The following is a 17,553-nucleotide window of genomic DNA, read 5'->3' on the forward strand; positions in this document are numbered from 1 at the left end:
TTTTTTTTTTTTTTTTTTTTTATTATCTTTATTTTGTACACATAAGCAATATTACAACACAGCGGATAAACATGATCAAACAGTAAAAACTGATCCTTAACCCTCGCCCTGAAGAAGGACCCCCGCAGGGTCTAAAACTGGTCGGTGCCGTCACCGGAAAAAGAAAAGTATACGTGAGTATGCCGTAAATAATTAATTATAGTTAATGTAAAGATTATAAAAAAGGTGTAATACGCAAAATTGTGACTTACGATAGAATACATAAGAGATATTGATTTGAACTATAAATATCCCGTAAAAAGCAATAAGCCTTTGTTACTCAATGATAATGTAGCTTTATAACTAAGAATTATTATAATTAGTTTAGTACTTTTTTAATTTATCCTTTACATATAAAAGTACAAATTTTCTGTACTAGCTGTTGCTCGCGACTTCGCCCGAGTGGAAAAAATATAGTCTGTGTTACACAAAGATAAATTACATTTGTAACGGTGAAAGAATGTTTGAAATTGGCTTAGTAGTTTTTACGTCAAATAAATACAAAAATACAAATCTGTCCTCTTTATATTATTAGTATAGATAAACATACCTTTCATCATATTCAGCGACAGCTAACCTATCAGCATCAGGGTCATTAACCAAGATCAGTTTGATATTGTTATCTTCTGCCAATTTCTTGCTTAATTCTAGACACTCCTTCTCTTCTGGATTGGGAAACATCACTGTAGGGAAATCTGGATTCGGGTCTTGCTGTTCGCGGACACTTAGTGGTTCCTAAAAGCATAATTAGTAATAAAAAGACAAGAACTCTAATTGAGATTAACAGCTTCAATACATACTAAAGTTTTTTTTTATAAAAGAAGGTTTTTTTTAAAGTTATTTGTATGTACATGTAAAACTAAAAAAGAAAAAAAATAGTGTGTTAAATCCACTAAAGTCGATTGTATTTCTTGCGTTATCGATTTATTTGATTTTTTATATCATAATACAGGCAAAAATAATACTATATCTTAGGATGGTATAGGCAAGGAAAAAAAAAATGGAGGGAATAAAATCTTTCATGTCACTGGCTGTAAACTTACTAATAAATAAACGCGAAAGTTTAGACGGATGGATGTTAGAATCTCCTTATCGACTGAACCGATCTAGATAAAATTTGTCACATATAGAACAGTCTGGAAGAACACATGGGCTTACTAAGAAATATCTAATTCAACACGAAAGGAGTCACAGGTTACAGGTAGTTTAAAAAAACTCACTTTCAATCCCGCAGCCTGAAAAGCTTTAAGCACATATTCATATCCAACGCCGTGCATCGCGCTATATACACTACGTACGGATGTCTTTTTGTTCATTTCACGTACATCTTCATGTAAACTGTCATGTATGTACTTATTGTAATTGTTACACACGTCTTCTGTACAGTCCTTCACTAATTCGTGACTTCTAATCTCTTCTATATTCCAATGATCCTCTGGAATGCTGGAAAAAATACTATTATCAACTATACTATTACAATAGAACCTCGAAAATTAAAGGCCAAGGGAAACACAAAACATTTTAAGTTTTAGAGGTTTTATGTTTTTTTTTTTTATAACACAAGGTGGCAAACGAGCAAGCGGCCACCTGAAGCCGCCAAAATGGCGAAGCGACCGCTGCCCATAGACATCCACGATCGCAGATGCGTTGCCTACCCGTATCCGACGGAGGAGGAGACGAACATAAAGAGGATGTTATAAAGGGTCCATGTTATAGAGGTTTTGGGCTCTGATGGTAAGGGAACATATTATTTTTTGAAGTTATAGAGGTTTTTATGTTACCGAGGTTTAAGTTATCGAGGTTCTACTGTATAATAATGCGTATACACACTACTTAGCTACTTATGTAGGATTTCAACAATTACAGTACATTTGTGAATAATTCTTTTTTTAAAAAAAACCCTACACACACGCTTTAGACTATGTATTTTTACGATTTTAAAATTAGGTAATAAATGATTAGGAAGAATCTATCATGCGAGAAAGGGACAACAACTACAAGCTGACATCAGAGAAGCAAGGTTGCCATAGTAACGGTAATTGTTATCTAACATCAAAAACTTTGTTGTCATTTGTGCATTTTAATTTTGACATTTTCTATTTTTATAACGGTAAACAATTTTTTATTAATTTCATGCGGATGAAAAAATATAAAGTTTTGGTCCTTCGAGTCGGATGTTCAAAGAAAACGATTTTAAACTTAAATAATGGTACTAATACTTTAATTTATTACGGATCAAAATAATTATTGTAACTTACTCCAAACACTGCCAAATCTCATCCAATATATTATCATCATGAGGACCTATGACTTGAGAACCATTTCCCCAGTAGACTTTATACCCATTGTCCTCTCTTGGGTTGTGTGAGGCTGTCACCATGACACCCGCGCCGGCTCCATACATAATAGTGGCAAATGACACAAAAGGAGTGGGACACACCTTTGAGAATAAATGAACTGGTATTGATGCTGATATAAAAACCTTTGTTGTTAATTCTGCAAATCTGTTAGAAGCAAAATACCATGAATCATTAATTAAAACCAGTATTTACTGTTTAAATTAACATTATAACTAGCAAGATTTGCTTATTTTATGCAATTACTAGGTAATGCACGCGATTTAATCAGCGCGGTATTAAAAGAAGGCTTAAAAGAAGGTATTCTTCCAGACTATGTTTTACATTTGTACCTTTCATCGAAATTTGTTAATCCCTTCTGACAAAGATCCATCCATCCATCCATCTAAACTTTCGAATTTATCATATTAAAGAGATTAAGGGCCTGTCACAACAAATTGTAATTTGTCTTATAACAATCCAAAGTATAAAAGATGTGGTGGAACTATCTGATTATGTGTCCTTATGACAGTGAAGTCATTTTTAAGCTATCTGAGCCTCTATCAGCCAGTGGTGGGACAGGCCTTTAAAATGATTGTATACTTACATGGCTTTGAATTTGATACTTATTTAATATAAATATTAATCATTCTTTTAGCTCTTAACTTTGATAAAGATATAACATATTAATTTTATGAGCAACTAGCTTTCGCCCGCAACTCCGTACGCGTGGAAGTAAAAAACAAAAGTGAGTAGCCTATGTGTTCTTCCAGATTATCCTCTACATCTATACCAAATTTAATTGAAATCCGTTCCGGCTGAACTCTAACAAACATCCATCCATCCTTCTAAACTTTCGTATTTATATTAGTATGAAGTATGATTGTGTATTAAGAAAATTAAATACACTATCGGTCATAATATCTAGTTATCATATGACCCCGTGGCAAGAATTACAATATCAACTCTATGTTTATAACACTGATAACACTGACCAGGCAAATAGCCGTTCATTGTTAACACAATACAATAGAATGAGAAATTTATTTTATGTAACAAGTTGGATAAATTGAAAAATAAAATTAACAGAACTATATAGAATATTGTATAAAGTGCTACTAAATCTAGTAAACATAGACTAGATCTAGTATATACATAGATCTAGATCTGTGTGTTCTTCCAGACTATGCTCTAAACCTGTGCCAAATTTCATTGAGATCCGTTCAGCCGTTTAGGCTACAAACGCTAACAAACATCCATCCATCCATCTAAACTTTCGCATTTATAACATTAGTAAGAAGTAAGATTAAAACTATTTCATACCTCTTACTATTGTGTCGGCCATCGTAGCCGACTACTACGCCGTTACGGAGTTGGCTTTGATGACAAACCTTCTGTAGATACGATAGAAGACCCTGGAAAAAAAATACATAGTGCTACATACTCTAATATGTTTCTCTAACAGACATACTGACTGCACAAGGACACAAAGATATTCATGTATACACATGGCTTTGACATGAATTGACCATTGTCCTATTCTTCACAGAAATTAATGTGACTTTTCCAGTAGGTTGATTACGTCCAGGGCCGGTACACATTGGGCTGTATCTAGTGAAAGTTTGTGCAGACCTTTAAGGGATGGTTTTTGTAAAAACTTTTCTTAGTGAAACCATTCTAATAGCGCCATAAACATCGACATTAGATACATTTTACGTTATTATGTAAATATATATTACTGATACAAAGCACATTTAAGCAAAAAAAAAGACTTTTCAAACGTTAGATGAACTTGTCCCTGGAGGCCTTAGATACAGCCCAATGTGCGGCGTCAGGGCGGCGACCACCCAGGGCGCTTGATGCCCCCCGCAATGCTCAAAAATAGGGCCATAGAAACCTCGCCCTAGTCGCTAGTAGCGATTACGTCATTGGTATCCACTAAACATTTTATTTTTAACTAAAAAGGTTGCCAGTTGCTAAATTGTACTATTAGTAAAACATTTCTAATCTAAGCATCCCTTACCTGGGCAGTTTGTAAAACAACTACATCGTTCATACAGTTGTAACCGGCAGCCATGCGCCCGCGCAGTCCCGCCGTGCCGAACTTCTGTCGCTGCAGCATACATCCTTCCAGTTTCTCCCATCGGGAGTTGGCGATGTCATCAAGCACCTCTTGACGTGTTGTAGGATTCTGTAAATTTATTAAATTTTTCCACTGGTACATTACCCTTAGTGGAAATGGGTCTTAAGAATAAATATGCAGTAAAGTGAATTTACTTATTACCATTACAAAGTGCTAATGTATCATATACATAAGATATTCATGTACTATCAGGGAATCTGATGGTAATTTGAATGTTTTGTAATGACACAAAGCAATAGTAAGACAATATCAGGTGTGGAGCATGACTTGTTGCTTTTTATTATTATTCCATTATTTGCTTATGAGTTGGTCTAACTGAAAGGTGGCAATTTTTCTCTAAATGGAACATGACAAAAGCCCCTAACTGTACCCATCTCTTACATAAGAACTGTAAAACATGCTAATTGAATGTAAATGTGATAATTCAATTTATGTTTATATCTTTAAATAAAACTTAATCTGGGTAAGCAAAGTACCAGCTGAGGCGAGCATAACCAAATACTCTTTTACACAGTTCTGGTTAATTTTGTTATAGATAAATCTATTTTTAATACATCCAGTATTTTAACAAACATATCAGTAAAATTGAGTAAACATGACGTTTAAAACAAAAAAAAAATCAGAACAAACAACAATTATTGACAATGTAATAAAATATTACATTAAGATGTTAATAATCTTGATAATCTTGACCTTGTGAAGTTTCAAATGTTCCACAGATTATGCAATTATTAACATAATTTTCATCATTAACACAGATAAGGTAACTTGGACACTTGCTATCTGGACAAAACAAATTGAACATTTTCCTAAACTGAGAGAATTTTTTTTACAATTAAATTATTAATCTCTAAACTAGAATTTAAATAGAAAAAAAAAATGGTTTAGATACATTTTTAATTTCTGTTCTTAATATACTAATAAATGCAACCATACTATGCAAGTACACATTCTGATACTTACAAAACACTGTAACTACATTTACCAATTGGACCGGCAATTGCTAGGCCTTGACCGCAATACAAAGAAACATTGACAAAAAATTACCCTTGAATGTATGAAACCTAATTTATTAGATCTTTTTTCTTATAGTAGTAGACAGAAAAATGTTAAAAAGAGTGAATGGATAAAAGTAATTCATTATCTGATTTAAAAATACTTCAATAACATAATTTGAAATCAAAAGTAAATTTAAAACAAAGCCGGTATTGAAAAACTGGTTTACGTCGGATGTGTCTGGAACACTCTATTATTCTTTTGACCACTAAATTGATACCAAATTAAAAAAAAACTTAAGAAAAACAGACCTTATCGTGTTTTAACCAACTCTCGACGGCAGCATCCAATTTCGCGTTTCCACTATTACAGACAGTCATTTTGAATAAACCGGCTAAATTATTTTTGTAATACTTAATTTAAAAATCGGAAATTAAATATTAAACTATGAAGTAAGAGATGTAAATCAAACTACTTGGTACACAAACTTTTCCACGATCTAGATTCTGCACAGAATCAGATTGTTTTAAGTAACAAGAGATCAATTTAGCCACAGCCTAGTGAAGATATGAACATTTAAATTGAACACGATCTCAGTAAAAATGTTAGATTTTTTCCATATGTTTGTCACTGATATTTGTCACTTGTCAGTGTCACTGTCATTTGACTTGACAGTAAACACAGGGATATACTCAACACTATATCTCTAATTTTAAAATTTGCTAATTGAGTAAATTGAAAAGATTCAATTTAAGTCTAAAATTAAAATCAATCGTAGGTGTTACTCATTTTTGAAATTATTTATTGTTCTTATTTTTATAGCAATTTATTCTTATAAATTAAATAAACACCTAATTTGACCCTGTTTTGGCATTGTGTCAAAAAATTAAATGTCAAGTGACAACGTTAACGTTTCATTTTACGTGCATGAGACGTATAATCATATTCCAATGCAATTTTAATGAATGTTATGAGTAAATTATTATTTATTTTCATTTTGATAATAAGAGAAAAATACCTAGGTAAATAATCTGATTATCTAAGAAATTATTGTTGAACGGCAAAAAGGGGTCATAAATATTAAAGCGCCTAATTTTTTTTTTATAGCAAAACTGCACTTGTGAATACTTAGTACAGTGTATATTATATTCTTTTTAATTTATTTTTTAAATTACTTTTTAAAACTATGTCATATGTACGTTCAACACATCGTGTTCCATATCACCATTTACAAGAATGAGAATATTGGCTAATTTATTAATTTATGATTCCCTATAAATAAATATGTGATTTTCTGATTTTAGAACATCACATGTACATTTATCCAAATTTCTTACGGCGAAGAAAAACATCATGAATCATTTTGCAAATAAAAGCTGCGAGGAAATTAGATGAGTGAACTATACTGTAGACCTGGTAATAGCTTAAGTTAATTAATTTACTTATTAGCTGTTCCTATTATTTTATGAGGTATTAATTACACCATTTGTTATTTTTTCTTTTAAAATTGTTCCATAAACAATTTTTTCAGAAGTAAGATGAGATGAATTCCAATCGTCTAGCGGTCTTTGTTCCTGCGCGTTTCGTTTTGAGCGGTTGCCTCACCTGGGTGACGTCACCGGTCATTTGATTAGGAAACTGATTTTTCAATCAGCGTCCAATCATACAATTGTAATTGCTCGAACGGAACCGACCACTCCGCGCCCCCGCGTCCGGCGTGCGGCCCACCGCCCACGGACTACGTCGATTTTCATTTGTGGACACACCGCAACTCTATGGAAACCAAAATAAGTATAGATAATACTAAAAAGTAAAAGATTTACATCGTAAATAGTAGGGTTTTTAATTCGAATTTGGACATTCTTGGACTTCCAATAATAGAAGCGTTGTTGGAAGTCCAAGAATCCATTAGAAGTCCAAAGACTAAATCAATGAGTACGGCCCTTAGTGTACTCGTATTTACTTATAAAAAATATATTATTACCTAAAATTTTCTTAAAGTAATAATAAATCTTTATTTCCATTTTCAATTAACTTTTTTATCCGAATCTTTCCGGTTATTTCTCATGTGACAGCAAACACTATAAATTTTCCCTATTTAAGATTTAAAAGCATAAAAAGTTAGGTTAAATATTTTACGTCTGTAAAAAAATTACCTATTTAAGTTTATTATATTTGTACAAATAAAATCCTTTCAGCTAACAATAAGGTTTACGACATTATTACAGTAAGTTATATGTAAACATTCAATTATTTTTTTTATGATAACATCTAATCGTTTAATGATGTGTATATTTTCATAATATTTAATAATTTAAGGTATCGTGATAAGAAGAATTATGTCCCTAAAGTATTTAACACTTCATTTTAACAACACTGACTATGTGGAATTATTATTTGTCGATTTTTAAAAATTCACTATTAATTGATTGCTTTCTTATTATTTGAGTACATTTTAGTGTTATTATTTTCAACTTAAACAAATCTATTGAATTGAGTTTTTCCTTTGTTTATAGTTCGATATTCAAACGCATTCTTTGCTCTCCCGAAAGCCCAATTCGATAGTATTTTTGACATAAGCAGAAGTAAAATATTGTCTATGAAATGCATTCCATAGTAAGTAGCTTACCGCGTCCAGCGACTTGAATATTGAATTATTTCTAACCTTAAATAGTTCAGATGTTTAAATCATGAAATCGTAAATTAAAAGTGATCACAAGCTGAAGATAATTCAGTAGACTAATGGCAGGTTTCCCAACGAAATTTATCCATTCGTTAGTGTTTTCGGTCCGATAGCTTCTTGAAATGCGTTTCTAAAGCACATTTAAATTTTACTGCATTGGAACTTAATGCTAAGAAGGTATAGGTTTAGGGTTCATTCTTATTTATCCTGTTTCGAACTTTTAAGGCCTGTCCCACCACTGATAGAGGCTCAGATAGCTTAAAAATGATGTCTCTGTCAGATAAGGCAACAAAATCCGCTATTTCCATCACTTATTTTACAGGTTTGATTGTTATCAGACAATTTACAGTTTTGTGGGACAGGCCCTTAAATTTTTAAAATCGCGGGCAACAGCTAGTGACAAAATAGAAACTTCAGCAACCAAGCATTACAGGCATTAAAATGGAGACATAAATCGTATTAATTTTTATTTCATAACTAACGAATCGGAGATACACGAAGTTTATTTCTTTTCTTGTGTTTTTGTAGCGGATTTACTTGACTGTGAGTGTAGTGACGTAGACAAGGTAACGTCATTGAGTCGATCAATTAGTGATGCACTGATGCGAACTGCGCCCGCGCAACTCTCACACGCTACACGATGACATTCTAGCCCGACCCTCCCATTGAAGTTCTATACGTCCTAATGATACCTAGTGTATTATAAAGAAGATCTTACTACTTATTTCTTACTAATATTATAACTGCGAAAGTTTAGATGGATGGATGTTTGTTAAAGTTTGTACCCTAAACGGCTGAACGGACCTTGATAAATGTAGAGGATAGTCTGAAAGAACGCATAGGCTTATTTTTTGTTGTTTTTTTATTTCTCGCAGACAGATTCGCGGGCGAAAACTAGTCTTAGTCTCAGTATAAATTTAAGATCTAATATGAAGACTTTAATTTCCGTTTAACGTAGAGTAGTTAATTTTTAAACACATTGGGTTTGACCGTATTTCTTTGGCTAAAATAAAAAAAAACCTGAGGATTTCATTGCTTTTATCATAACAGTAACAACAGCAATATGTCGTCAATGACTGTAGTACATCTTTATAGAATTTTAATGCAATTCGTCTAGCCAACACCACTTTTATCTTTTGCAAAAGAAACATACAGACTAATTAACCTCCTCCTTTTGGAAGTAGGTTAAAGGTATACTATGACATGTGACTCTATTCTGTCAACATCACAACGTTGTTGTTTTCATGTAAACAACAATACAACAAACAACAACAAACAAATACAACAATACAGAAATAGCTACTTAATTAGCTATTTATTGTTATCATTGATCTTGAAAGTTCGTGATCGATTCTGTCGGCGGGTGTATAAATAAACTGAAACTTGGCGTCAGGGCGGTCATGTTAGTTTCACACGAGGGTACAGCTAGAGGAGTATACATTGCAGTACCGATATTGCTTTGAAAGCATGTACCGTGAAATTCTGTGAACACTTGTATTGGTATGGTAGAAGAGAATGAAAAGTATGTCTTTGTTATAGTTTAGACAGTAAAAACCTATAGTTACTGTTCTGTGTTTATTTTGTGGGTCAAATTAGTACTGTATTGTTTACTGTTCTGCGTTACTGTACTGCCTTCGTGTGAAAGAAACTTTAGGGCGGGCGGTCCTCTGTTAAGGCGGGCGGCAGTACACAGTTATCAGCTAGGGTAGCGGACGGAAGTTGCACATCGAATTATTTCGTGTTAAGATTTGCGTTGATTAATTTTATTTACAACAATGGGCACGGATGATCTTATTACTTTATTGTCGGTAGAGTTCGAGGTTTTTGGACAAGTACAAGGTTTGTATTTTTTTTAACTTTTTCTATCTGTTATGGCTTTTATGGAAATTTTTCTTGAAACATGAAGCAGTGTTTTAACACCGTTAATGTTGACTTTTTAATTCTACTAAATGCAAATTGTTATTGAATTCTGCTTTTGCTTTTTCTGTTAAACCAAACAATATTAATAAGACTTAAGTAGTCTAAATACTAAATAATGATATAGAATAATTTGTGAACTTATTTCAATGGTTAGTTATACTATGTGTAATTTTTATGAGTAATTTAGGGAAGCCTTGAGAAACACATTGATTGTTTGTGTTAAATAATTTGGTGTCCATACATAACGAACGGTTTATCCTCGGTTCTGTAACTGAGTTTCTATTTACCAAAGTAAAAACTTTCAGAAAACAACAAGTCTATGGATTCTTCAAAGGACGATAGTTTCGAACGAATAATTTTAAATAACACAATGAAGAGAACTTCGTGGAATATTATTTATAAAAGCAATTACCATGATAAGATTTTTAATTGGAATTTTTTTATTGACATATTTGTGTAATGGAAATTGTTTACTTATTCCTCATTGTTTTCTAAATTATATTGCGTTTATTACAAAGGAAATAAGACCACAAAAATGTGTAAACGAGAACCATGAGACAGTTTATGAAACGTTTAATATTAATTTGTGTCAATAAAGGAAATTTCAATGTAATTGTGCAGTTATTATTATGCCAAATTTCACCGCGACCCGTTTAGCCGTTTAGGCTACAAATTCTAACAAACATTCATATATAAACATTCACACGTAAACTTTCACATCTATACTATCATAATAAAGCTTAACCACACATTTCTTTGTTGCCTAAGATGTCAGCAGTTACAACATATTTTTGAATAATTCTTTTTTTAATAAAAAGCCCTACACTTACGTTACGCTTTAGGCTATATATTTTCACGCTATTAAACTTAGGGGACTAATATTTAGGATAAAAACTCTAATGTGGGAAAGAGACAATAAGTTGCTGTCAACATCAAGTAAGCAAAATTGCCATAGTAAGGTAATTGGTATTTTGACATTTGCAACTGTGAAATTTGACAAATGTAAACAATAACATAACGTTTTTTTATAATCTCATGCGGATGAAGCCGCACGGGAACAGCTAGTTTATAACAGTCGTATGGATATTTGCATTTGGTTTACGTTTACCCTAAATAACTTTCCCATAATATACAAATATTGTATGTAAAAAGTTAATAAGTAAGAAGTAGAGATAATATAAAATAACGTCATTCGATATTTACATATGTACTGCGTAATGTTTACATAGTATAATTATAGGTAAGATTATATCTAAGGCTTTATTTTTATATATTTGCTATGATACCATAATATGCTAAGTAAATATGCATATATTTACAAATCCTTCCTCCTTACTCTACCTATTTACATTTCTTAGGTCGTACTTTTTAAATTAAATACAAAAATAAATCATACTAATATTATAAATGCGAAAGTTTAGATGGATGAATGTTAGAGTTTGTAGCCTAAACCGCTAAACGGATTTCGATGAAATTTAGTATATACGAGTATGTAGAGGATAATCTGGAAGAGCACATGCTACTCGCTTTTTTAAATTAAACGCGGACGGACTCGCGTGCGAAAGCTAGTATGTATATAAAGAAAATAAACAATCTCCTGATGACGTAATTCTGCATTGTTTACCGTTTATTTTTGTTTGTATACAAGAGAAATTATATCTATGACAGATGTACTGGATACTAGCCAACTGTCAATATTCTAGACTAAAATTAGACCTAACAACTGGCTATCTAGATTTAAAAGTAAACCTAGCGTTTTAAGAATTTAACAATGCAACCGCATCACTAGATTCAGAGTATCGCCAGCAAGGATTATGAGCTAATTTAGAGAGAGGGAGGCTAGTAATAAAAGTTATTTCTTTCCTTTACATCAAAGGGAAAGCATATCAAGATGTGGTTTGATTTTTTTATGTAATACTGAAAAGCAGTTTTAAGTTACCTATGTAAATTAATAGAATAACAATCCCATTAAATTTATTTTACCTTAATATTCATAAGTTGATTTTGAGTTGCATCTTGTTTGGCATCCAAGTCCCAAGATTACTCAATAATTCTATGTACTTTCATCTCAGTGATCAAGGTTCGTTCTGACGTCAATAATATGTTTGCAATCGATAGAGGTGAATCTATTACTATTTATTGCGAAATAAAGCTTGTTCATCTGCCTTTGAACAGATCGACCTATTTAAACTAAATGCTTTGTATCAGAAAATCAATAAATCAGTATTAATGTTATTTAAAACCATACCGATCTTGCCGCGTCAAAAAACCTTAATCTATTTTAATAGATAAATTCTATTTGTGTACCTTGTAATGTTAAAGGTTGACTTTAGTCGGGTTTTAATTAATCGAGAGTTTCTTTTTAACCTACAGGATGTTTCTTTACCAAATACTGCAAGGATCTCGCGCTGCAGTTAAACATTACTGGCTGGGTGAAGAATACAAAGATGGGAACTATAGTAGGCAAGTTGCAGGGAAGGAAGGCTGAATTGGAACACATGTAAGTGGTTGGAACAAGATGGCAGGGGCGGTTTATCGATCTTATATAGCCACTCATCACTAAACTTCAAGGAAATCGTAGTTAATGTCACCAGCTCACTAAACACTCCTTCTTAATGTGCCTCTCCGACTAGTGAAGGTTTGCGGTCAGTTCTCCAAATTTGAATCTATCTCTTGCGAGGCGAAACAGTTGGGTGGTACTCGCAATTCCTGTCCACTCTCGGATGTTGCGTAACCAAGATTTCTTTCGTTGACCAACACTTCTTTTGCCGGCAACTTTTCCCCATCAACATTAAACACTAAAAAGAGAGAAAAAAGAGGAGTACTAAACTTGCAAACAAGGATTCCTCTTTAACTTAACATTGATTCAACGTTCACTACATTCTGCATTACAAGATAGCTGTGCTACTTCTTGAAAGATAAAATCCTGATCAACTTTACAAGAAAATGTCCGGATTTTTCTTAAGTTTTCCGTTTTTTTTTTTACTTACTATGCTAAACGATAAAATCCATGCAAACATTTAGATGGATGGATGGATGAATGTATGTTTATTAAAGCTTGTAGCCTAAACTGCTGAATGGATCTTGATAAAATTCGGCATAGTTGCGTAGGATAGCCTGGAGTCGCAGGCTTTAGTTAGTATTATCTGAATGAATTCATACTGTTTTAGTTGTAACAGCTTTCATAATAATGAATGAAGTGTTATAATTCATTTTATTGTTACAGGCTTGATTGGCTGAGCACCACAGGGTCTCCAGGCTGCAAAATAGAGAGATGCGAGCTAAGGAATTGGGTGTATTTGACGCGCTTCGATTATAACGACTTTAGCATACGCTTTTAGTGATTTGAAAATAAATTATTTTGTAATATAATTTGTTTTTTTATTTATTCCAATATTGACATATTTATAATAGAGACAGTGTACTCGTAATAATCCTTGGAGAGGTGAAATTTACATACATATTTTTATGCTTAATTTTTTTACATCGAGTGATCAATTTAATGTTTTGATACTTTTAATCTTGCAACAAGTATTCATTTTTATTTAATATCAGTTACTTATAAAATTTGAATCTAAATATAACGACAAAATAATAAAGATATAGGAGTAAATATGTAGCGCCTTAGTACGGAAGAAGGAAGAGAGAATTAACTATAATAAATAAATAAGTAAATCATAAATAAAACACTATTTATTGACCGCGTGAAATTATAAAAAACTTTAAATTACTATTTACAATTGTTAAAATCTCAATTGCAAGTCAATTACCGTTAAAATAATAACCATGCCTGCTTAATGTTGGCAGCTTGTAGTTTATGGTCCCTTTCCCACATGAAGGTTTTTCCAATTTAATCACCCATAAGATTAATAGCGTGAAAATATGAAGCGTGTTGTAAGTGTAGGGCTTTTTATTAAAGAAAGGGTTATTAAAAATATGCTATGATTGATGACATTCTACGCTACAAAATATTGTATGTTTACGCTTTATTATATTAGTATAGAGTATAGATAGTATAGATTGTTATTACATAGTATTTATATACCACAAGCGACTTGTAGGTAAATAATTACAGTAAAATCTCACGTCAATTCCGCGTGCGTCATTAATACGAGAAAATCCACGGAATCCGTTTTTACAACGCACTTTACTTTCTGTCGCCATGTCAATATAAACTACAGCGTGTTACATGTTTACATTGTTTATGAGTCCACTGCGGATTATATTTACGCAATATGTACAAACCGACAGCATTAATATTTTATTTACATATGTATGTATTTTATGTAATTCTACACAAAAAAAAAACTAGCGCACGCGCGGACAAACCAATTATATGGTTTTTGCGGGGCCATATTTGTGCATATTTTTTAATTTGTGTCATGTAATTATTTTCAATTAATAAATAATTAAATTGCTTTACACATAGAATCTTTTTTGCTAACTTATGTAAACCTTGTTTTTTGAGCATAAGAAAGTGGTTGTCTATTTGTAAATATCAAGGAGGAAGTGCTATTATACTAAGAGCGTGCGCACATCTTTGACTAAACTATGTCACAACTGTTTAGTTTCGCTTTGATTCCTATGATCTTATATGAAAGTGAGCACACTATTCGATTTTTAGTTGTGCAACTAAATAGTTGAGTTAGCTGCGAAACAATCGACAATCGCAGAGCAGTTATGCGATAGTTTAGTCAAAGGTACTTTTTTGCCCACTCTTAAATTACACAAATGACCTCTTTATCGATTTCTAATACCAATATCGAGTATGTTAATTTCTTGTAAAAAGTTCTTAAAATGTTTCCGAATTTTTCTCAGTATTTATTAGTCATTTGTTACTGATATAAATAAAGAACAAAGAAATACAATTTGACATGAATCCGTTATCACGCCGCGTTGTTATCGCGGTATAGGGAAGCGTGCCAATGCACTCATTTATTGATCGTAATGATTACTGCACTGCAGCTGATTCCAAATGATACGCAGATAAAAACAAATGTAACGGTTTTATACAATTATTAAATAACACATAACTAAGCTAACTGTAAGTCCTCATTATAATTGGACGTAAATGACTTAGGTGAGCACTTTACTTGTGATCTATAGGTCTTGAGTTCGAATCCCGCTGTACCAATGTGTTTATTCAAACCATATATGTATGTAAAGATAAACATCGTGATGCAACCTACACATTTCTGTCAAACTTCTAAAGATATGTATGAAGGCAAACAATACCGCACTGCGCTAGCGTAGTTGACTATGACCGAGGCATCCCTAAATTAAGGTAGTCTCCGAACCCCTTGGTAATTGCCCCCGATAATTGCAAAACTGTTATTAGGTACATTCTTACGAAAAAATAAATAATTCGATTGTATTTTACTTTGCATACTTACTATAGCTTCTCTATGCAAGAGCAGTGTGATGATTTATTTTTTCCGTCTCAGGGAACTTAGTGTTAAATGAAAACTGCGCAAGTTTTTAAGAATGAGTGCCTGTCCCACCACTGGCCGATAGAGGCTAAGAAAGCTTAAACGTTACTGTCGGATAAGGTAACAAATTCCGACATTTCCATCTCATATTTTACAAGGCGGATGTTATCAGACAACACGCTATATTTTTTTATTTTTATAATACTAATATTGTAAAGAGGAAACAAGAAAGAGGAATTCTTTCACCGTTATAATGTTTTTTTATTATTACTTAATTTTACGCAGGCGAAGTTGCGAGCAACAGCTAGTAATAAATAATCCGAATTCTGTCACATGATACGAAAATATATCCGCATGATGGCTTAAATGTAGATATTATCTAATATAGATTAATATCTATAGATATCTTTGTGCTATCCATGATTTATCATATTATCAAGATTTATATATTTTAATATATCATGATGTATCATCGTGATTTAAGGATGTAAGATATATAAGCTCAAAAACATCACAACTTTGTATTTTAGTAAAAATAAAATTTTCATTTTGTGTTAAGCTGTCCGTCTTACGACTTTTGGGAAGTCGTTCAAAAATAAATATAACGTAAGTTAATAAGGAGGTACTCTTCTTATTTTCTTTGTTACTCTATTCTCTTCTTTTACTTAATTTGTATTTGATATTATCTATTTCCAGTTCTCCCTCTCTTGTACCTTGAACAATAATATGACGGTCATTTTCATCTTTATCTGCCCTAGTTCTTTCCCTATCTCTTTCTCCTTCTACTTCTACTTTTATAATAGAAGTGATTTTACTAATAATAAGAAAGAATCACGATGTACATACTTACATACATTGTTGCAAATTGTATGAATAATGTCCTGACCACTCTGCAGCCCTGAACACTGGTTGCTTGAGTCATCGGATTCCGCAGCCGGTGGTGCTCTATTTTTTTTTATGCGTTTTTATTATATTTTTATACAAATCTTGTAAAATATATTATATAGAGAATAAGAAATAATATGTGGATAGTAATGTCAATAAATTTTACATTGTTACAATAGAGTTCTACAGCCGAACCTATTCAAGAATTATCACCCTTTTTCTCTTTCGAAATAGCATGAAATTTTAGCTTAGCAACATAAAGTGTTAACAGTGAAACGTTTGGTTACGTAATTATTGAAGATATAAATATACATTTTATGAATTAGTGAACGTTTTAGTGAATAATATTGCTAATCATCATCAAAAAATCAATTAAGTGATTGATTTTTATTGACGTCAATTCCATATTTAAAAATCGATATTGATCAGTATTATGGCATCTGTAATCCTCTTTTAAATAACGATAAAATCTATTATATGAGTGTATGGATCAAACAATAATTATGTTTTTTAGACTTGAGTGGAAAAGTGGGATTCAATTCATATGTACCATATATGAATGCTTGCTCTTAAGCTTTTGCCCGCGACACCGTCCATGTAAAATTAAAATATCAAAAGTAAGTATCCTATGTGTTCTTCCAAACTATGCTGTATATCAGTGTCAAATTTCATTAAGGTCCGTCGAGCCGTTTAGATTGAAATTTTCGCATTTATTGATTTTTTAATTTTTGGTCTTTTGTATACCATTATTTTATGGTCAGTCCAACCTAAGGATGGTAGAGGCCGTAACAGAATTAGCTGTTCCTAGAATGGCGTGCACTCCCGGTTAAATACACATAGATCACATAGACAAATGTGGAGTGGATGTTATTCTGTGTTTCGTCTGACGAGTTTCTATCCTTGAGGTCAATTTTCTTCCCATCCATATCCTAATAAAGGAAAGATGTAGATGAAAATATGTAACAATGATTTTTCTTTCGTTTGCCACCTTAAAAAAAAATGGCTAGGTATTTAAACTTTTCTGTTACCTATATGTAGTGCAATTGTAAATTACCATATTTCAATTACTTTGAAAAACATACAGACGATTTGAATACCCCCTTCTTTTGGGAAGTCGGTCAA

The 17,553-nt window shown here is 32.3% G+C and overlaps 2 protein-coding genes across 2 annotated transcripts in view; one reads left to right on the forward strand and one right to left on the reverse strand.

Moving 5' to 3' along the window:
• LOC106111611 (glucose 1,6-bisphosphate synthase) overlaps positions 1 to 6,142 on the reverse strand; it is a 10,749-nt gene extending 4,607 nt beyond the window's left edge. The window contains exons 1-6 of the mRNA XM_013293744.1: positions 5,826 to 6,142; positions 4,399 to 4,566; positions 3,699 to 3,790; positions 2,298 to 2,543; positions 1,260 to 1,482; positions 590 to 774 (exon numbers count right to left, since the gene is read on the reverse strand). Of these exons, the coding sequence (XP_013149198.1) occupies positions 590 to 774; positions 1,260 to 1,482; positions 2,298 to 2,543; positions 3,699 to 3,790; positions 4,399 to 4,566; positions 5,826 to 5,894 (983 nt within the window). The 5' untranslated portion in view covers positions 5,895 to 6,142. The remainder of the gene's footprint in view (positions 1 to 589; positions 775 to 1,259; positions 1,483 to 2,297; positions 2,544 to 3,698; positions 3,791 to 4,398; positions 4,567 to 5,825) is intronic.
• A 3,803-nt stretch (positions 6,143 to 9,945) lies between these two features.
• Positions 9,946 to 13,489, forward strand: LOC106111579 (acylphosphatase-1-like). The gene is made up of 3 exons (XM_013293706.1): positions 9,946 to 10,036; positions 12,491 to 12,617; positions 13,344 to 13,489. Exons 1-3 carry the CDS (start codon positions 9,973 to 9,975, stop codon positions 13,456 to 13,458), a joined length of 306 nt encoding a protein of 101 aa, XP_013149160.1. The 5' UTR covers positions 9,946 to 9,972; the 3' UTR covers positions 13,459 to 13,489.
• Positions 13,490 to 17,553: the final 4,064 nt, after the last annotated feature.

The sequence above is a fragment of the Papilio polytes genome, unplaced genomic scaffold, assembly GCF_000836215.1.
Source record: "Papilio polytes unplaced genomic scaffold, Ppol_1.0 DF824158.1, whole genome shotgun sequence".
Taxonomy (NCBI): domain Eukaryota; kingdom Metazoa; phylum Arthropoda; class Insecta; order Lepidoptera; family Papilionidae; genus Papilio; species Papilio polytes.

Coding starts and splice junctions, on each gene's coding strand:
- LOC106111579 (XM_013293706.1), top strand. CDS start 9,973: ATGGGCACGGATGATCTTATTACTTTATTGTCGGTAGAGTTCGAGGTT. Junction 10,037..12,490: donor GGTTTTTGGACAAGTACAAG/GTTTGTATTTTT, acceptor TTTAACCTACAG/GATGTTTCTTTACCAAATAC. Junction 12,618..13,343: donor AAGGCTGAATTGGAACACAT/GTAAGTGGTTGG, acceptor TTATTGTTACAG/GCTTGATTGGCTGAGCACCA.